Below are 22,362 nucleotides of genomic sequence, written 5' to 3' on the forward strand. Positions count from 1 at the left end.
TAAGGTAGGTAAATTGAGGACCCAGTTGTGGGGGCAATAAGCTGACTTTGTATAAATATACAAAAGGATGAAGGCTATTGCTGAGCACATTGTAAGCCGCCCTGAGTCTCCGGAGAAGGGCGGCATATAAATCAAATTAAAAAAAAAATGCAAGATCACACCTGGAATACTGCATCCAGTTTTGGTCACCACCCTATAAAAAAGACATTGAGACTCTAGAAAGAGTGCAGAGAAGAGCAACCAAGATGATTAGGGAACTGTAGGCTAAAACCAGGATGAAATCCAGCAGGTTCTGACAGGTTCTGGAGAACCGGTAGCAGAAATTTTGAGTAGTTCGGAAAACCGGCAAATGCCACCTCTGGCTGGCCCCAGAGTGGGGTGGGAATGGAGAGTTGGCAATATCCTTCCCCCAGGAGTAGGGAGGGAATGGGCATTTTGCAGTATCCTTCCCCTGCCATGCTCACCAAGCCACGCCCACCGAACCGGTAGTTAAAAAAAAATGAATTTCACCACTGGCTAAAACATACGATGAACGGTTGCAGGAACTGGGCATGGCTAGTCTAGTGAAGAGAAGGACCAGGGGAGACAGGATAGCAGTCTTCCAATATTTGAGAAGTGGCCATAGAGAGGAAGGGGGTCAAGCTATTCTCCAAAGCACCCAAAGGCCAGACAAGGAATAATGGATGGAAACTGAACAAGGAGAGATTCAACCTGGAAATAAGGAGACATTTTCTGACAATGAGAACAATCAACCAATGGAACAGAAGTTGCCTTCGGAAGTTGTGGGAGCTTCATCACTGGAAGCTTTCAGGAAGAGATTCGACTGCCATTTCTCAGAACTGGTGTAGGATCTCCTGCTTGAGCAGAGGGTTGGACTAGATGACCTACAAGGTCCCTTCCAACTCTGGAAGGGACCTGTGAATGTTAACGCAAGCAATAATGTATGACACCATTTTCTCTCTTGGTGGGGCATGGGGATGAATTGGTATAGCATCCTCTTTTTGTTTAAAAAAAAAAATGAATTAACCAACCCAGCTTGTCTGATTTTGAAATCCGAACAACTCTGAAGTATACCTCGCTGGGCTACATTTTGTACGAACTGATATACGCCGTTAGCAATAAATCTTTTGGGGGTTTTTTTTAGCCTAAAATATCCTCACAGTATACTTCCACAGTTTTTTTCATGCTGCTCAAAATTACAGTTCTCATCGACTTTATAAATCAGATAAACCTTCCCACTCGTAGGAAGGTAAAAATCTATACATGGGCTTTTTCTTCTTCTTCTTTTTTTTTTTTTCCCAAAAAACCCCAATGCATCATATTTACTTCAGATAAAATGATAGGAAGCATTCTGAAATTAGAAATTTGTCTCTTTTGCTCAACAAATGGTATTTTAGGGATCAGCATTCTGTAGCTGCACACTGGAATACTGAATTCAGTTTTGCTTGTCATGATGTAAAAAAGACATTGAGACTCTGGAAAGAGTGCAGAGAAGAGCAACAAAGAGGATTAGGAGACTGGAGGGTAAAACATATGAAGAATGGTTGCAGGAACTGGGTATGTCTAGTTTAATGAAAAGGAGGACTAGGGGAGACATAATAGCCGTCTTCTGATATCTCAGGGGCTGCCCCAAAGAAGAGGGAGTCAAGCTATTCTCCAAAGCACCTGAGGGTAGGACAAGAAGCAATGGGTGGAAACTCATCAAGGAGAGAAGCAACTTAGAACTAAGGAGAAATTTCCTGACAGTGAGAACAATTAATCAGTGGAACAACTTGCCTCCAAAAGTTGTGGATGCTCCAACATTGGAAGTTTTTAAGAACAGACTGGACAACAATTTGTCTGAAAGAGCATAGAGTTTCTGCCTGAACAGGGGGTTGGACTAGAAGATCTCCAAGATCCCTTCCAACTCTTGTTATTCTGTTAAATGAAACCAATCCTTAATTTTCAAGGTAGTCCTTGACGTACAACAGGTCCCTTAAGAATCGTTTGAAGTTACAAGGTTTGGAAGTTACCTTCCAAAACTTACAATCTGGTTCCAAAGTTCTGATAGCGAGGCACATGTGCATGTGTGCGTGCATGCTCGCACTCACACACATGGTTATATGACCACATTTCAGGCACTTGGCACTCAGCCCACTTTTTAAGAACTTTTTTGGTCTGAAAAGATGCTGGCAGATCAGGGGTGGGTTCTAAAATTTTTTACTACTGGTTCTGTGGGCATGGCTTATTTTGTGGGTGTGGCTTGTTGGGGGGGCATGGCCAACTTTTTTTTTAAAAACTTTTAAAAGCTTTTTTTCTACAACCTTAAGAGGTTGCAGAAAAAAAAATGCTTTTAAAAGCCTCTGATGATCAGGCAACTCAGCTGGGATCGCCAGAGGCTTTTAAAGGCATTTTTTTTTCTTACAACCTCTTCGGGTTAAGAGGTTGTAGAAAAAATGCTTTTAGAAGCCTCTGACGATCCCAGCTGAGCTGCATGATCATCAGAGGCTTTTTTTTTTTTTTACTTTTAAAAGCATTTTTTCGGCCGAAAAAACAAACAAACAATGCTTCTGATGAGGTGGGCAGGGTAAGCGAGCAGCGACCGGGCCAGGGACCGGTTTGGGGGCATGACCAGCCAATGTTATTACCGGTTTTCCAAACTACTACAAATTTTTACTACTGGTTCTTGCAAACCGGTGTCCAGTACAGTCCAGCCTTCAGATTGAGCTACAGATTGTCTGTCTGCTTAACCCAGAGATATTTTCCTTCCCCAATTTGCTTCATAACTTCCTATGCCTATATATATATACCGTGTTTCCCCAAAAATAAGACCCTGTCTTATTTTTTTTTTGAACCCCGAAATAAGCATTTTTGCCTTATTTTCGGGGAGGTTTTATTATTTTGGGAGGCGTGGAGCAAGATGGGGCTCCTCTTGCTGTCTTACCTGATTTCCAGCTCTGCGTTTAAATATTTTCGGGGAGGGCTTATTTTCGGGGGGGTGAGGCTTGTTTTAGTGCATGCGTTCAAAAGCCCGATTGGGCTTATTATCAGGGGATGTCTTATTTTTGGGAAAACAGGGTATTTGGTTTTAAACCAAAGTCGTTTCCTTGTTTTCAAAACCTGAAGATCATCACCTGTCAGAGAGTTCGCCGTAACATGCACCGAAGTTGAAACGTGTTGCTGGCTATTCTTGCACAAAGAAGTTCAATTGTTTGTTCTCCGATAGCTGTCCAATTAAGCATTATATCAACCTGCAATTGTCTTTCTGCAACTGGCCACCCCCCTCCCCAATTTTCCAATCAGGCTGCCTCAATTATCAGAAAAGCGTCCTGCCATCCCTTCCACATCACACCGAGCGACAAATCTAATTTTCTATTTTATTCGTATGCTGCTAACAAATCCACGAACATGTGAAGCCGTTGTGGGAACGAGAGAGTTGATGAAATATGGAATAAATTAAAACACCCAGGCTCTCATCTCTAGCCAATTTTATTTCCTAATCAAATTTACTCTTTTTTTTTGTTGTTGCTCTGAAGGGTGGGCTTGTCACTTTAATAAACACTTGTTCGTGTATTACAAATCCAAAGTGTTTCCCAACGTAAATAGTACAGTCCTCGATTCATGGCTACAATTCAGCCCAAAACTTCTGGTTGCTTAGTCGAGAAATTTGTCCAGTGAATTTTGTCCCATGTTATGACCTTTCTTGCCACCGTTGTTAAGTGAATCACTCTGGTTATTAAGTTAGCCACAAGTGAATCTGGCTTCCCCACTGACTGTTGCTTTTTCAGAAGGTCGCAAAAGGGCATCACAATGACCCTGGGACACTACAACTGTCATAAATACAGTGGTGGCCAAAATTGTGGAAACCTTTTGGGAAAAGTGTCTTTTTGAGGTTTGATGGCTAATAACGCCACTTTTTTTGGGGGGGGAGTTTCAAGAGAATCCTATTCCACTGCTGGAATGGCCTGGGAATAGCCCAGACCTTAACCCAATGGAAAATCTATGGAGCCAACTAAGAAACTGGTTAGTCAGAAACGACCCAGAAATAAAACCCAGTTAATAGAAGCCATCATTCAGTCTTGGTTTCACATGATAACAGTTGCAGAACTAAAAGACTTGGTTCACTCCATGGGAAGACGTTGTAAAGGCCATCATTCATGCTAAAGTTTACCCAACTAAGTATTAACTGACATGGTGGTAATTTTTGTATATCTTGTTTTTTCTATGGTGATCATTTTTGTATATCTCATTTTTTCTACGTGTTTCACTTTTTTTCTTTCTACTGTAACTGCTATTCTAATAGCAAATCCTTCATAAAAGTTATTGCATTACAGTCTTGATTAAATTATCTTTCCATTGATATATAACTTTATGGTACTACTCCATTAAAAAAAAAAGTGGTGTTATTACCTAGTTTTAGAAAATACAACTTTCCCAAAAACTGACTGTATGAGTCAGTTGCCAAACATTTTAATTTCGATCACATGAACATGGGGATGCTGCAATGGTCATAAGTGTGAAAAACCTTCATAAGTCACTTTTTTCAGTAACTTTGAATGGACATTAACTGAACTGTTGTAAGTTGAGGACTGCCTGTATTTAAAGAGGAAGACTTTCCCCAGCATTTATATGCGGTACCATCTTTTTCTTCCTTTTCTCTCTTTTTTGGTGGCTATTTTTGTTCAGGGGTTGGTGATTGACTGCTGTCATTTATCATCTCTGCCGTTTATTAGTTCCTGTTGGTTTTACACGAACTGGTGGAAGGTTTTTAAATTGTTCTTTTTATTTTCTGAGTAAGCCGCTGGGAGTCATTTTCATTATGACGGGGCAAAGATATATTTAATAAGTCAATAAGGAAAGACAAAAGCTCTTTCCTAAATTAGCTCTAGTTAACGAGGATTAAGATAGGATTTGGAGCTCTTCTTTATGACAATGTGCAATCAACCTTGGTTCGTTATCAGCTCCGGCCCTACTTTCTTGCACCTTCTGTAACTTCTTACAGTGTTGGATTGAGACCCAAAAGCACCAGGCTGAAGTCCACCTTGAGCCAGAGAAGCTCATGGGTGACTTAAGCCAGTCCAGGGGTCGGCAACCTTAAACACTCAAAGAGCCACAAAGTTCCTAACTGGAAACCCCCGTTCAATTCTGGAGCTGACCAGAAGTCCAGTTCCCCCATCATCGTCTCCTCCTAGCATGGCGTCCTTTTTCCTCTACCTGTCCTAACTGAAAGCCCTTGTTCTGTCCCCATCTCACACATGCACACAAACAGACAGCCGGGGGTTAAATAAACTGGCAGACAACCAATTCTTCTGATAAGACGCTTGGCAGCAACCCAGTAGCTGCTTGCCAAGAACTTTACTCAATAAACAAAATACCCACAGTCAAGAATTGTCCAGTTCGTAAAATAAATCCAAGGCCGATAATGTTGTTTCCAAAGATGTGATGTGACTCGATAGCAGTTAGTTTTGTCCATCACAGAGTCTGAATGGCCACCTCACCCCCTTTTATACCCTGTGGGGTGTGGTCCAGTGACTCAGCCTAATCTCTGGCACGCCTTTTCTTCTGTTGAGCGCGCTTATCTCTGCGACACTGCCGAGGATCCAGCCAAGACTCATTACCCTCATCACTGTCCACCTGTGGCTGCGTGGACATGCTTGGCCCTGGCCCTATCTCTTGCCCTTCGGCGGACACCAAAGGCATTGCCAGAGAGGAGGGTCCTGGAGAGGGAGGCCTTGCCAACTCCTCTCCTCGGAGTCCTCTCCTGCCGATGACACAGGCTCAGGTAATGGAGCCACAACAGCCCTATCAATTGTGCAGCCGACCCACAACAGGGAGCCACAGCAGAGGGATGAAAGAGCCACATGCGGCTCCAGAGCCCAGGTTGCTGACTCCTGAGCCAGTCACTCAATCTCAGCCCAACCAACTTCGTAACATTGTTTGTTATGGGGGAGAAAGAAGTAGAACGTGTGTTCTAGTCTTGAACTCCTGAATAAAGGCAGGATACAAACCGAATCAAGAAAGAAGATGTAGAATATTATCAAACATGGACTCTATTTTACCAATGCTTGGGGAAAAAGGAGTGGAGATTAAGAATGTCAATTTGTATTGTTAAGCAAATTAAATACCCAGATAACACAATGTTTATTAAGCACTAAGAAATGTATTTAATAGAAAATTAATGAAAAAAAATAAAAGAAATAAGCGAGGAAACGGAGAGTTCTGTCCACAGACAAAAAAACACAGCACTACACAAAGCGCACCATCCCCAGTTAAGCAGCTGATAAAATGTAAGAATTGCTCACTCGGTCTGGTCTAATGCATGTTGGATTTTACGCATCATTGCTTTTTCAGGTTACCGTTGTTATGAAGCTGCCTGCTGGCATCCCAGCTTGACAGATGTGGCCAGAGGGAAGATGTCATGCTGTTCTTCTTTATCGAGAAGAATAATTTGGATTTCTCTCATCCATTTGGCCTCCCTGACACTTGTGTTATTTTGTTTTTTCAAAACAAAGGTCAAACATCCATGTCTATGGAGATTCTCAGTCATCCATGGTTGGCCCAAAGGTGCATTTTTTCCAGAGGCAACTGGACAAGCTTTCTTTTCCTTGAAGATGTTTCGCTTGTCATCCCAGAAGCTTCTTCGGTTCTGAACTGAGGAAGCTTTTTGAATGAGAAGTGAAATGTTTTCAAAGAAAAACAAAGGAAGTCCAGTTGCCTTTGGAAAAAGCATCTTTGGGTCACCATCCATGGATGGATGGATAGATGGATGGATGGATGGATAGATAGATGGAAGGAGGGAGGGAGGGATTTATACCATATCTTCCTATGTTAGTGAACATATCAGCTCCCCAACTTCGTAAAGCAGTTAAAAATCAATCCACAGTTGTCTTCCTTTCTGTTGCTTTGGAAGGGAATTCCCAAACAAAGCTATCAGTCCATCAACTCCATCCTATTTTCTTCCAGCTGACCCACAAAGAATGCACCTTACAAGCTATCACTGGAGTAACTCATAGAATAGCAAAAAAAAAAAACCCTGCTCCATCAGTTCTTCCCCCTTCCTGCCCATGGCAACTCAAGAGCAGACCAGAAATGCTTTGCGAGTTGACAGTCTGATTCACTACATCACAATAGGTTTTGATTGACTCAAGTCATTGCAGTTGGTAAACCAAAGTTTAAGACTTATCAGAGGATATAGAACTAGAGAGGAGGAGTCTTGTCTTCAACTAGAACTAGATTAGTTGTTCAAAGCAAATAACAGTTTATCGCTCAACCCACAGCATCCATAGGTGAGCTAACATCAAAGAAGACTCAACAAATCTATGCTTTCTGTAAATGGCGGTCCTTTCTTTTCCTACCTCTACCCCACCTCCTTTCCAATAGTCTGCAAACTTACCTTTAATGGAGAATTTTTAGCTTCAGGAAATTCCCTTTCATCAAGTCTCACCCAACGCTGCATAAATTGTTGGACCAATGGGTTGTCATTATTAATAATCTGAAATCCGGTTATGTTGGCCCCAGCCTGGACCACTCTCTCCACTGAGATGTCTGTAAAACCCTTGAAAGAGAACGGAAACATTTGAGAGGTTGATGTCAGCTTAGAAGCAGTCAAACACACAGTCCCTGACCTTGGGAAAAAACCCACAGGTTTAAATGGGCCGTTCGTTTGCTGAGTCCAGTTGGTGGGTTCCCATTCTGATAAAACCATGTGGTAAGGAGGCATTTTGCTTTTGAAATGTGGTGTTGGAGAGAAGAATCTTGAGAGTCTCTTGGACTGAAAAGATATCCAATCAGTCGATCCTAAAGAAAATCAACCTTTGGAACAAGGGTGGGATTCTACCGGATTGGAACAGTTCGGGCGAACCGATAGCACCGACGATCAGCTGGGAGTGAACCAGTTTGCTCTGACTATCAGGTCGGCCTGCCCACCCACCCCTGTGCTTTACTTACCTTTATTTTCTCAGCTGATTGGCGCGGCAGAGCAGATTGCTGTTCCTCAGCTGTGTTAGTTGACACAGTGACATTTTTTGCTATCCCCAGCCTCCAGAGACTCCTAGAGGGTGGGGAAGGCTGTTTTCGCCCTCCCCAGATGCATAGAAAGAATCTGGCATGGGGCAGGGTGTATAGAGTTATGGGTGTGGGCACGCACATGCACGAACCTCCCCTGCCTTCCTCCTGGTACGCGATGGCAAAAAGGTTAGCCATCACTGACCTAAATTCTCAAACTGCACAGACCCACAAAGTTTGTTAGGGTTTGGCACACACACACATAACAAGAAAGGCCTCTGAAAGTGTACTTAAATGTATCAGAATGCAAATTACATTAAAAAAAAAAGACATCAGTTGCAAGCTTTTAAATAAGTGGCCCATTATTATCACTTCTCTTCACAATCAGCTTTAGGTCTATGGCCAAAATTGGAGATGTGAGTTGTTTAAATAGGCAATTTGACTAGATGGAATTACGGATTAACTCTGACTTTTTATCACAAAAGTATAAAGTAACTAAGCTTTGGGCTGTATTTCCCAAGAGTCAGTTTTGTATTATGAAAAAGAGATTTGGATTATCAAACGGTATGATTAGAGAGCAAATACAAACGATACAGTTTGGTTTCAATGATTAAAATAAGAAAAGCCCCTTTCAATGTATTTACTAAGTATTTTGGAAATTGGTGCATGGCCTGGTTTAGAAGCCATGAACTGAAAAATCGTTTCTCACCGTGTACTTTGGATACATTCTAGTGGGAACTTCAGAATCTCTGTTTAAATGTTAGAGCTGCTTGTCATGTGTTAAATCTTCACATCTTCCTCTTTGGATTTAATTTTCAATGCTGGTTAGTAAAGCCCCAAATAACTCAGTTTTTTTTTTAAAGGGCCAATTCTTATGTTATCACCTTTCTCTGGTGAACAACAGAGGTCCTGAACACTCCAGGTTGACCTTATTCAGTTTCTCATTCTATCACTTCTTGGGTTATGTTTTGTTTTTATTAGGATAGGATAGGATAGGATAGGATAGGATAGGATAGGATAGGATAGGATAGGATCTGGCATAGAATACAATAGAATCTGGAATAGAATAGAAACTGGAATAAATAGAGAATAGAATAAGGATAGGATAGGATAGGATAGGATAGGATAGGATAGGATAGGATAGGATAGGATAGGATAGGATAGGATAGGATAGGATAGGATAGAAGAGAAGAGAATAGAATAGAAACTGGAATAAATAGAGAATAGAATAAGGAGAGGAGAGGAGAGGAGAGGAGAGGAGAGGAGAGGAGAGGATAATGGAGAGGAGAGGAGAGGAATAGAAATAGGAATACGCATAGAGTAGAGTAGAGTAGAGTAGAGTAGAGTAGAGTAGAGTAGAGTAGAGTAGAATAGAATAGAATAGAATAGAATAGAATAGAATAGAATAGAATAGAATAGAATAGAATAGAATAGAATTAGAGGAGAGGAGAGGAGAGGAGTATAGTAAAACAGAAGTAGAGCAGAGCAGAGCAGAACAGAAGTGTTTATTGTATGTCTCTATGCGCATTTTTTGCAAACAACGTCCCCTTATATATTTCTAATTATTTTAACCACTATTTACTCTCTCTATGTTGCTTTCCCCCAATAAATATGCACATCAATATGTCTAATTTTGTTCTCATTTTGGGGTATGTACATGTGGGCATCTCTATGAAAAATTTGGAAACATATGATCATATCAAAGGATCAATGCCTTTTACTGTTTGTGAGATTTGGGGGGAAAAGCAAATTAGGCAGGTATATATTAAGAATAAGAATAACTGGATTTCTAATTTGGACATGTATATGTATAGAGAACTTACCAGGTTAGCAAGCATATAGTGGTAACTTCTGGAATTTTTACTGAGGGCTGCCACCTGCATAAAAGGAGAAGGAGAAAAAAGATGAAGTGCTTAGTAGAAATAAAACCCTTTTCCATTTCAAGGGAAATATTTTTTTTTTAAAAAAAAATGTTGATTTGGGACATTTACACGGATTTGATTACTGAAGTTCACAAACTGGAAAATGCCCATAGCCAAGGAGAGTTTCCATGCATATTCCACGTTCAAATTAAGTCTTTTGTAAAGGAACACATCCAATGGTGAAACTGTTCTTATTGTGACGGAGAGCTGGGATGCCACGATCTTCTTGAAATGCTTAGCCCTAAAGATAGTCTTCGGCTTACAACAATTCATTTTAGTGACCATTTTTCACACTTATGACCATTGCGGCATCCCCATGGTCATGTGATCAAAATTCAGGTGTTTGGCAATGGACTCATATTTATGACGGTTGCAGTGTCCTTGGGGTCATGAGGTCATTGGCTTGTCAGAGGGACCCTTTTGGGACCCTCTGACAAGCCAAGTCAATGGGGGAGGCAGATTCACTTAACAACTGTGGCAAGAAAGGTCATAAGATGGGACAAACCACACTTAACACCACATAAACTAAATCAAATAGATGGTAAATATACAAGTATTTGTTGGAGGTGCAAGAAAGAGGTCGGAACATATAAACACATGTGGTGGGATTGTGACAGTACACAAAAAATATGGGACATGGTGTTTAGAGAAATTAGAGCACTTTTGAATGTAAATTTAGATATGCCACCGAGAATTGCATTATTGTTGCAGGTGGAACAATGGGATATAAATGAAACAAAAAAAGAAATGATTGTAAATTTGATAATGGCAGCTAGATTAGTGATAGCTAAATACTGGGGACGAAATTGGGATATTCAAAGAAATGAATGGTATAAGGAAATTTGGATATGGCAACAAATGATAAATTAACAACAGAAATTACATTTTAAAAAGGGATGATTAAAACAAACAATTATAATGAGATATGGGGGAATCATTGTTGGTGGAAGGCAAAGGAATAAACCTACTCAAGAATATATGCTGTTTTGGAGGGGATAAGGGCACAATTAGAATATATTGTATATTTTTTAGCTGTTATAGAAGAAGAAATATAAGGGGGGGGGGAATAGTCTCGGTGGGTGGGGGTGCACTGTATTATTTGTATTTTTTTCTTTTTTCTTTTTTGTATTTAGATGTGTATGTATATGTTCGTATTGTTTGCATTTCTTGTATTTAAAATAATTTTTTTTAAAAAAAGAGGAACCCCATTACTTAATTTTGCAAGGTTTTCTCTCCATAACATGAACTTCTGCATTCATGGAAGGTAAAGTCTATATACCAAACCAGCTATTTTTCTGTTGTGCATCTAAGGACCACAATTCTTCTCACCAGGCTGCTGTGTGTACACAGGCTGAGAGCAACTTCACAAATGGATTGCCACTAATTTAAAACCAGAAATATTTTTGTTAGGGATTTTACCTGAAATTAATAGTAAAGGGAATGCATATTTAATTCTTCATGTATTAACTGCAGCTAGAATTGTATTTGCACAAAACTGGAAAAGTGAAGCGATCCCAACTGATGAGAATGTGATTAGGAAAATATTAGAATGAACAGATTAACGCTTGCATTAAAGAGAAAGAACAAACTGAATATTATATGACATGGGAATTATTTTATCGATGGTTAGAGAATAAAAATGGAAGTTAAAAACAAAAGAAGATTAGTGAAATGTAGAAAATGTGTTAAGATAGAGATGTAAACAATATGATTGTTATTATTATGACTCATAATAATAATCATAATAATATTAAATGTAATAATTCTAATAGTCATAATAATAACGACTATTAGAATTATTACATTTAATATTATTATGATATTCTTATCAGAATATATGTAAAGAGGGAAAAATGAGCATATTTATTATGCTCCATATTATTACTGTAAAGTCAGAGAAATATTATCAATGCAATGAATGCTGTTGTAAATTTTGATGGTTATTGTACAGAGATATTTGTATCCAGATGACGCACTGTTGAATGGAAGATGGAATGTTCATATTTTTTAAAAAAATAAACAACAACAACAAATGGATTGCCATTATTGGATGGCACTGACCCACAAGTTGTTGCATTGTACACTAATGGCGCACAAAATCATCTCAACATTTGTATTCATGCTTTCCCAGTGCAGGATATTGGATTATCAAGCAAACGTTAGAAGAATTTGTTTCAAATGCGTCTAGTATTGCTGGAGGCTGATAATATGAAACAGCACAAGGATGCGAGACGTGTGAGGTATCCATGGAGAAATTTCTATGAGTTGCTAAGGAATGAGACGTGTTGTTAAGAACTTTAAATACAACTGTTCACTTTTTCCTGAAACGTGGCCTCTGGCACACAGACGCTGTCATCCCGGCAATCAATCTTGGGTGATTTTTGACAAAAAAAAAAAGAAAAGTTAAACCATAAACTTTAGTGAGATAAAATATTGTACTGAATTTTGCTTTAACTCAGCCTTGCCGACTCGGTGGTTATCAGAGGTGCTGGATTAAATTTTCCCTGAGAGAGAGAGAGGTGTAGTGGTTAAGGCATCTCTCTCGTCTCCTCTCTCTCTTTCTTCTCTCTTCTCCTTTCTCTTCTCCTCTCTCTTTCTTCTCTCTTCTCTTTCCCTCTCTCTTTCTTCTCTCTTCTCTCCTCTCTCTCTTTCTTCTCCCTTCTCCTCTCTCTCTTCTTTTCTCTCTCTCTTCGCCTCTCTCCCTCTCTCTCTTTCTTCCCCCTCCCTCTCTCTTCTCTTCTCTTCTCTTCTCTTCTCTTCTCTTCTCTTCTCTTCTCTTCTCTTCTCTTCTCTTCTCTTCTCTCCTCTCCTCTCCTCTCCTCTCCTCTCCTCTCCTCTTCTCTTTCCTCTCTCCTCTTTTCTCCCCCCGTCTCTCTTTAAATTTCAAATTAAAAAAAGGACAGCTGGGAGCAGGAAGTTGAACCAGAATGATGGAAATGGATGTCAGAAATCGGGTTCGGTTTGATAAATGGGAGAAAGAGCTTCTCAAAACCTGGTTTTCAATCCGAGGGAGAAAATGCTCCCCCCCTCACCCGAGCTTCTGCATCTCCAAAAATTATCCTTCATGTGTCATTCTCCTGCCGAGAGTAAGTGGGAGCAATTTCTTTCTTTCTTTCTTTCTTTTTTTTTGCAGCTGGTCTTTGAATGCTTGCTACCCACACACAGATTTGCAGCTTCCCCCTTCTTGCCTGCCCTAAGGTTCAGTCACTCCTGTGGGCGAATGGAAAGCAGGCCATTAATTACTTCTCTCTGGCCAGCCTGTCTTTGGGGTGGGGGGGGGAGATTTCTGGATCTGCAGCAGATATGAAAGTTGATGAGAAAAAGAGCAGCTCCGTTGGGCCAGAAGAATGCCCCTCACCCAAAAAAAACCCCACCCAAAACTTTAGGGCAGGCAAACCTCAAGGTGGACTTGAAGGAACAGAAAAGATAGTCCTGTTGGGAGAAATATCCATCTGGTTCAGTTCCAAGCTGGGAGAAAGACACTGGAAAGATGGAGGCTGATTAGAAAGATGGTTTAATGATGAAGCAGAACCACATGGGTTCTGGCATAGCTGACCACATGGAGCTGAGAGTTAAGAGGCTTTTATACCTTCTCTTGGGCTTTGCACTTGAGCTTCCTGTTCCTGTGCAAGAACATATATTCTATTGGTTGTTGTAGGGGTTATGTAGTGACTAAGACGCTAAGCTTGTTGATCAAAAGGTCGGCAGTTCAGCGCTTCGAATCCCTAGTGCCGCATAACGGGGTGAGCTCCCCTTACTTGTCCCAGCTTCTGCCAACCTAGCAGTTCGAAAGCACGTAAAAAAGGCAAGTAGAAAAATAGTGGTGGGAAGGTAACAGCGCTCCGTGCGCCTTTGGCGTTGAGTCATGCCGGTGACAAGACCACGGAGACGTCTTCGGACAGCGCTGGCTCTTCGGCTTTGAAACGGAGATGAGCACTGCCCCACAGAGTCGGGAGCGACTAGCACATATGTGTAAGGGGAACCTTTACCTTTACCTTTAGGGGTTATGTAGGGGTCATAGCTAGCTCTGTAGGTTGTCTGAGCCTCCTAAACATGTCTAAATAGGATGTCATGATATCCGGGAGGGTGAGTGGGGCCTATCACAGTCGCCGCTACCAGTTTGCCCGAACCGGATAGAACCGGCTGAATCCCACCACTGATGGCGACGCAAAGCGGCTTACATGAATATAAAAACACCATATATAAGAAACAAAAATAATCAAAGAAAATAATCAAATAATAAATTAATAAAAATAATAATAGAGCCCCCCACCCTGGCAACAGCACCTCACGCGAGCCATTTAATGGGCCTCCATCCCACTCTGGGTTCCCCAGGCCCACTGGCTGAACCAGGTCTTCAGCGCCTTCTGGAAGAGTGTTAAAGTGGGAGCCGTTCTAATCTCAGGGCAGAGGATGATGTTCCAGAGAGAGGGAGCCACCACAGAGAAGGCCTTTCTTCTGGGTCCCACCAGGTGTATCTCCCTCGGAGATGGGACCCGCAGCATTCCCTGCCTCCCCGCTCTGATGGGTCAGGTAGGTGTAACTGGCAAGACACGGTCCCTCAGATCACCTGGTCCCAAGCCACGAAGGGCTTTAAAGGTGACAATCAGCACGCCGTGAATTGCACCCAGAAGCAAATCGGCAGCCAATGCAGCTCTCGCAGGAGAGGTGATACATGTGCCCACCGGGCTCTGAACAAAACCATGCATTTTGCCCCAACTGGAGCTTCCGGATGCTCTTCAAGGGCAGCCCCACGTAAAGCATGTTGCAATACCATGTTTCCCTGAAAATAAGACCCTGTCTTATAGTTTTTTGAACCCCGAAATAAATGCTTGGCCTTATTTTCAGGGAGGTCTTATTATTTTCGGGCGCATGGAGCAAGATGGGACTCCTCCTGCTGTCTTACCGGATCGCCAGCTCTGTGTTTAAATATTTTCGGGGAGGGCTTATTTTAGCGCATGCTCTCAAAAGCCCGATTGGGCTTATTATCAGGGGATGTCTTATTTTCGGGGAAACAAGGTAGTCAGCTCTGGCGTACAGTGGGGCACACAACTCACCTAACTGCCATTTTGCTTAGTGACAGAAATGTGGGGCTCAGCTGCAGTCGTAAGTCCAGGACTACCCCTATCCCTTTAGTCTGCCTATCCCATCGGCTTCCTTTCCTGCCGCAGATCAGCTCATCTCAAACCCCACCTCGTTGGATTCACATCACATGGCTCCCGACACTTTGCAGAGCTTCTGCGAAAACTAATAGATTTCCAGCAGAGATTCAAAGGGTTTGCGCGCAGGATGAAACCGCCCGGCTGCCGCGTGAGAAAATGCAGCATTTCTAGGAGACCCGTTATTTTATTTTATTTTATTTTATTTTATTTCTTCAAACAGAACTCCGAGTTTAATGGAACCCGAAAATAGTGCTTTTTTTAAAAAATCAGCCCGTCCTTCTTAGCTTAAGGCAAATGGCATGTAAGTCATCAAAAAATATTTTGAGGATCTGAAGGTTGAACGCGAGGCAGGCTTATCACAACCAATCAAGCACAGTGGCATCAGGCCTTCGGGAGCAAATGAATGTAATAATAATTTAATCAGGCCTTCCCTCAGAACAGAAACAGAGAGCAGAATGCATACGTCGCTTCATCTGTTTGTACCTTCTCGTTTTTAACTGCAGAACTGCAGAAAAAAAAAAAAACAACTGCTACCAACCTGCCTTCCATTGAGGACCTGTATACTGCACGAGTTCAAAAAGAGGGCTGTGAAAATATTGACAGACCCCTCGCATCCTGGACATAAATTGCTTCAACTTCTATCCTCAAAATGACACTATAGAGCACTGCACACCAGAACAACTAGACACAAGGACAATTTTTTCCCAAATGCCATCACTCTGCTAAACAAATAATTCCCTAAACACTGTCAAACTATTTACTAAATCTGCACTACTATTAATCTTCTCGTTGTTCCCACCACCCATCTCCTCCCACTTACGACTGCATGACTGTAACCTTGTTGCTGGTATCCTTACGATTTATATTGACTGTTTTCTAATAAGTTTTGATTGCTTATTTGTTCCCTATGACTATCATTAAGTGTTGTACCTTATGATTCTTGACGAACATATTTTTTCTTTTATGTACACTGAGAGTGTATGCACCAAGACAAATTCTTTGTGTGTCCAATCACACTTGGCCAATAAAGAATTCTATTCTATTCTATTCTATTCTATTCTATTCTATTCTATTCTATTCTATTCTATTCTATTCTATTCTATTCTATTCTATCCCATCCCATCCCATCCCATCCCATCCCATATTCTATTCTATTCTATTCTATTCTATTCTATTCTATTCTATTCTATTCTATTCTATTCTATTCTATTCTATTCTATTCCATTCCATTCCATTCCATTCCATTCCATTCCATTCTTTATTCCATTTCATATTCTATTCTATTCTATTCTATTCTATTCTATTCTATTCTATTCTATTCTATTCTATTCCATTCCATTCCATTCCATTCCATTCCATTCCATTCCATTCCATTCCATTCTTTATTCCATTTCATATTCTATTCTATTCTATTCTATTCTATTCTATTCTATTCTATTCTATTCTATTCCATTCCATTCCATTCCATTCCATTCTATTCTATTTTAAACAAGGAGAAGGACCATCACCTTCTTTTAGCAACAGCTTTAAAATACGATACTGTATTAAGCAAAATTTAAGGAATTACTGCTAGGGATCACAGAAATTGCTGTGGGGATTACTAGATCCACATCCGTTCTGTATGATGTAGACCAGTGTTTCTCAACCTTGGGAATTTTAAGATGTGGGGACTTCAACTCCCAGAATTCCCCAGCCAGCAATCCTCCCAGCAGGGGAATTCTGGGAATAGAAACCTACCCATCTTAAAAGTCCTAAAGTTGAGAAACCCAAAGGTAGACCAGATATGCACAATCGCTAACAACTGCTAACTTTTAGCAGTCCATCTCCAGAAGAAATAATATCTTGGGCCCGGTAATAATTATTTTCTTTCTTTTTCTTTTTTTTTTTGGAACCTTATTGCTTACCGCAAAATGTAAACCAGGCATCCGCGTTACCGAAGGAGATTAATCCTAAAGCTTAATTGGAAACCGAAGGCTGTCAGAATCATTCCTTCCAATTTATTTATAACGGAGAAGACTCACTGATCATTGCTCCCAGTCAATTACATCACGGACTTAAAAATGAATTTTCTAATATTAGATGAAGTTCCAAGCGGCGGTCTTCCTCAGAACGAAGGTTCCACTGAGCAAAATTGATGCAGTTAGGCTGCCCGTATTTTTCGTCTAGATAATTCCAAGCCGTAAAGCTGGTTTATTTATAACTGCAGCATGCTTCACAAAAACAGTAGGGACAGGCCCCCTATGCAGTGGGTTTATAAAATATTTAAGCGATCCATAAATAATGTTTAAACCCATTTGCAACCTAGAATATTTAAACTTTTTATAAATAATTTCCATCCAATGACAGCGGAGCTTGCCGGCGAGCTGATTTTTTTAAAAAAATAATGGGGTTGTTTCAGTGGTGGGTTTCAATTTTTTTTTTTACTACCGGTTCTGTGGGTGTGGCTTGGTGGGTGTGGTGTGGTGTGCCTTGGTGGGCGTGGCTTGGTGGGTGTGGCAGGGGAAGGATACTGCAAAATCTCCATTCTCACCCCACTCCTGGGAGAAGGATATTGCAAAATCTCCATTCCCACCCCACTCCTGGGAGGACATTGCAAAATCCCCATTCCTTCCCCACTCCTGGGAGAAGAATATTGCAAAATCTCCATTCCCACCCTATTTCCTGGGCTAAAATCCCCATTCCCACCCCACTCCTGGGAGAAGGATATTGCAAAATCCCCATTCCCACCCCACTCCTGGGGGAAGGATATTGCAAAATCTCCATTCCCACCCCATTCCTGGCGGAAGGATATTGCAAAATCCCCATTCCCACCCCACTCCTGGGGGAAGGATATTGCAAAATCCCCATTCCCACTGCACTCCTGGGGGAAGGATATTGCAAAATCCCCATTCCCACAGCACTCTGGGGCCAGCCAGAGGTGGTATTTGCCGGTTCTCCGAACTACTCAAAATTTCTGCTACCGGTTCTCCAGAACCTGCCGGAACCTGCTGCATTCCACCCCTGCCTTTAAAGCTCTTTGTGGCATAGGTCCAGGATATCTGCTGGGCGGCAACTAGAGGCTCAGAGGTTAAGACACTGAGGTTGTCCGCTGGAAAGCCGGCAGCCCAAGTTCAAGACTCAGGTGCCACACCACAGGGTGAGCTCCCATCCTTGCCTCAGCTCCTGCCAAACTAGCAGTTCAAAAGCATGCCAATGCAAATAGATAAATAGGTACCACTTTGGGTGTGGAGATAACTTAAGAGCTCCATGACATCATGCTGGCCATGTGACTGCCGAAATTCTATTCTATTCTATTCTATTCTATTCTATTCTATTCTATTCTATTCTATTCTATTCTATTCTATTCTATTCTATTCTACTCTACTCTACTCTACTCTACTCTACTCTACTCTACTCTACTCTATTCTATTCTTTCAATAAAGACATGCGAAACATGAAGTGAAGCAACAACAAATGTCTCTCAAAACAGCAAGTCCACCGACTCTTTTGAGGAGGACCTGGAACATCTAATAAAAGGCGCAGGACATTCCTTCCCTCATCCAGATGGCCTTCCCTAAGACAGTGGGCAACATTCATCCTAAGGAGGTACGCAAGAAATATGCCCAGCAGGAAGCAAACCCACAGCTGGTCCTCACCTGTTCCAAAATGACATTTATCCTTTCCACTTCGCAATCGATCAAGTACTTCTTCTCTTGCCGCTTGTCCATTTCTTCGATGATTGCCTTAAACTCCTGAACATCTTTGATGCTTCCCACCGATCGGGCCGTCACTTGCCAATTATTTTGCACAGCAGCTTCCATAATTGCTTGGAGGATGGAAAAACCTAAGGCAAATGAAAACAAAGAGGATGAGAGGAGTTACAAGAAATGAAAACTCAAGTTTTGGGTTTTAAAGAAGCTCTTGTTTAGAAGTTTGATCGCCACGAAACAAAGGTCTAGGCTGGGGAGTTAAAAATAATCCCCTCCCCCAGTTGAAAGCTGAACACCAGTGACCTGGGTAGTAAAACAGTAGTAAAGCAAAGCACAAACAGCAAGACAGACTTGATAAGCATCCGAGTCTTAATTTTTTGATAGCAACTACCAGGACAGCATAGGAGTAGGTGACTGCATGTTCTCCAGATAGCAATAGCCCTTATATACTGCTTCACAGTGCTTCACAGCCCTTCTCTAAGCGGTTTACAGAGTCAACATACTGCCCCCAACAATCTGGGTCCTCATTTTATCGACCTCGGAAGGATGGAAGGCTGAGTCAAACTTGAACTGGTCAGGATCGAACTGCCTGCAGTGGGCAGAGTTAGTCTGTAATACTGCATTCTAATCACTGGGAAGGAAGGAAGGAAGGAAGGAAGGAAGGAAGGAAGGAAGGAAGGAAGGAAGGAAGGAAGGAAGGAAGGAAGGAAGGAAAAAAGCAATAGCACTTAGACTTATATACCGCTTCATAGTGCTTTACAGCCCTCTCTAAGCAGTTTACAGAATCAGCCTATTCCCCCCAACAATCTGGGTCCTCATTTTATCGACCTCAGGAGGATGGAAGGATCAGTCAACCCTGAGTTGGTCAGGATTGAACATTTGGCAGTAGACAGAGTTAACTTGCAATACTGCATTCTAACTACCGCATCCCCAAGCAGTGGTGGACACCAGCTTCACAGTCCCTTACCATTGAATCACACTATGGGAATTAAAGCCTCACATGTCTGGGGGAAACAAAGATGCTTTAATTTGATATTTATCCAGACCTACCCTTCCATCACGGTCCTAGGTTACCCGATTTCCAAAATTGGAGCAGAATGACAGCCAGTGAAAGGTTTTAAAATGGCACAGACTACATTCCCAGATATAGGAAAATGCCAATTAAGTTATTACGGTGAATATCCAAGGCGCAAAATAAGGGCCCTGTGCTTTTACCGAGATTCTTTTTTTTTTTAATTTCATGTGGTGTGTTTTTTAAAAAAAGTAATCATATTAAATAACACTTCTAAAGCTCCCATTAAGGTAATATCGACTCATTTAGCCGTTTCAACAGAGCAGAAAGGAAGCGGGGAAAGAACAAAGCGGGTCACAGTGGGAAGTTTATGCTTGCAAGTGGGCAATTCACTTGCCATGAACAATGGAGGCTGGGATTTAAGCAGACTGAGTCAAACTCCAGAGAGATGACTGCAGAGCAACTGGGAAAGTGTAATTTCTCCCTTGAAGGCTATCTATGAAGCTTCCTTCCTCCCTTCCTTCCTTCCTTCCTTCCTTCCTTCCTTCCTTCCTTCCTTCCTTCCTTTTTCTTCTTCTTCTGCAGAGCAACTGGGAAAGGGTAATTTCTCCCTTGAAGGCTATCTATGAACCCTCCTTCCTTCCTTCCTTCCTTCCTTCCTTCCTTCCTTCCTTCCTTCCTTCCTTCCTTCCTTCCTTCCTTCCTTTTTCTTCTTCTTCTGCAGAGCAACTGGGAAAGTGTAATTATTCCCTTGAAGGCTATCTATGAACCCTTCCTTCCTTCCTTCCTTCCTTCCTTCCTTCCTTCCTTCCTTCCTTCCTTCCTTTTTCTTCTTCTGCAGACCAACTGGGAAAGTGTAATTTCTCCCTTGAAGGCTATTTATGAACCCTCCTTCCTTCCTTCCTTCCTTCCTTCCTTCCTTCCTTCCTTCCTTCCTTCCTTCCTTCCTTCCTTCCTGTAAACCAACCTTCCTTCCTTCCTTCCTTCCTGTAAACCTTCCTTCCTTCCTTCCTTTTTCTTCTTCTGCAGACCAACTGGGAAAGTGTAATTTCTCCCTTGAAGGCTATCTATGAACCCTCCTTCCTTCTTTCCTTCCTTCCTTCCTTCCTTCCTTCCTTCCTTCCTTCCTTCCTTCCTTCCTTCCTTCCTTCCTGTAAACCAACCTTCCTTCCTTCCTTCCTTCCTTCCTTCCTTCCTTCCTTCCTTCCTTCCTGTAAACCTTCCTTCCTGTAAACCTTCCTTCCTTTTCCTTCTTCTTCTGCAGAGCATCTGGGAAAGTGTAATTTTTCCCTTGAAGGCTATCTATGAATCAATCTTTCTTTTTTTTTTTTTGCTTGCTTTTGTGCTCTTAAAAGGACATGGTGGCTCAGTGGCTAAGATGCTGTGCTTGTTGATTGAAAGGTCGGCAGTTCAGCGGTTCGAATCCTAAGTGCCATGTAATGGGTGAGCTCCAGTTCCTTGTCCCAGCAGTTCGAAAACACATAAAAATGCAAGTAGAAAAATAGGGACCACCATTGGTGGGAAGGTAACAGCGTTCTGTGCACCTTTGGCGTTTAGTCATGCTGGCCACATGACCACGGAGAGGTCTTCGGACAGCGCTGGCTCTTTGGCTTTGAAACGGAGATGAGCACCGCCCCCTAGAGTCAGGAACGACTAGCACATATGTCCGAGGGGAACCTTTACCTTTATCTTTACCTTGGTGCCCTTTGCAAAAGAGATCCAATCCCCAGCTCTTTGAAACACAGTCTATTTTAAATTATAACTTTTGAGCCGGGTTTTCAGGCTCCCTTAATGATGCCTTGACTTTTGCATTTCAGTGGTTCTTAGATCTTCGCGAGTTGCACTTTATTACCTCACAATTAATACATGTTGTGCATGGGAATAGAGCCTGTCTTCCTCACACTCTCCAGAGACGGGTAAAACAGAAGATTTACATATGTATAATACAATGAATCCCAGTCTTCCTTAACATCGTATTTTACAAAGATGGCTGTGATGGGTGAGACAACATTACAATTCCGCTACTTGTCAGAGAAAAAAGTAGATACAAGGCTTGGTTACTCATCAGCTTACAAATGACTCATTTGATAGTTGAAAACTCCAAGTGCAATTAAAGTAAAAATTTACATCTTTTTTTTTTTAAACTAAAGGGAGAACAATTGCTGCTTTACTACGTGTGCTTTAAAAGTGTCGAATGTTGTACTTCTGTTATCCTTAAGACAACCTGCAAATGAAGTTGAAGGCCCATGATTCTTAAAAATAGAGAGACACGATCACCTGAAAAGCTCTAGATTTCTATGCAAATGTTCCTGAAAGCTTTGGATTTAACAGAAGAGTCCTCCATAAAAATTTAGAGCAGTGATGGCGAACCTTTTCGGCACCGAGAGCCGAAAAGGGAGCGTGCGCGTGGCACCGAGTGCTGAAAAGGGAGCACTGTGCATGTGCTCGTCAGGGCCGTGACCAGAAAGAGGAGCTGCCACGGGGTATGTGCACCAGTGGTGGGTTTCAAATTTTTTTACTACCGGTTCTGTGGGTGTGGCTTGGTGGGCGTGGCATGGCTTGGTGGGCGTGGCAGGGGAAGGATACTGTAAAAT

At 41.8% G+C, this 22,362-nt stretch overlaps 1 protein-coding gene across 10 annotated transcripts in view; it reads right to left on the reverse strand.

Moving 5' to 3' along the window:
- The window catches only part of GRIA3 (glutamate ionotropic receptor AMPA type subunit 3), a 155,590-nt gene that overhangs the window by 69,548 nt on the left and 63,680 nt on the right, over window positions 1-22,362 (reverse strand). For all 10 annotated transcript variants that reach the window (XR_015729664.1, XR_015729665.1, XM_087877445.1 and 7 more), the window contains exons 4-6: window positions 18,703-18,890; window positions 9,807-9,860; window positions 7,373-7,534 (exon numbers count right to left, since the gene is read on the reverse strand). Coding sequence is in view for 8 of the 10 variants with exons in the window: in XM_087877445.1 (XP_087733571.1) it covers window positions 7,373-7,534; window positions 9,807-9,860; window positions 18,703-18,890 (404 nt within the window). In the remaining 2 variants the exon portion in view is untranslated. The remainder of the gene's footprint in view (window positions 1-7,372; window positions 7,535-9,806; window positions 9,861-18,702; window positions 18,891-22,362) is intronic.

The sequence above is a fragment of the Pantherophis guttatus genome, chromosome 12, assembly GCF_059756535.1.
Source record: "Pantherophis guttatus breed Tessera chromosome 12, ASM5975653v1, whole genome shotgun sequence".
Lineage (NCBI taxonomy): Eukaryota > Metazoa > Chordata > Lepidosauria > Squamata > Colubridae > Pantherophis > Pantherophis guttatus.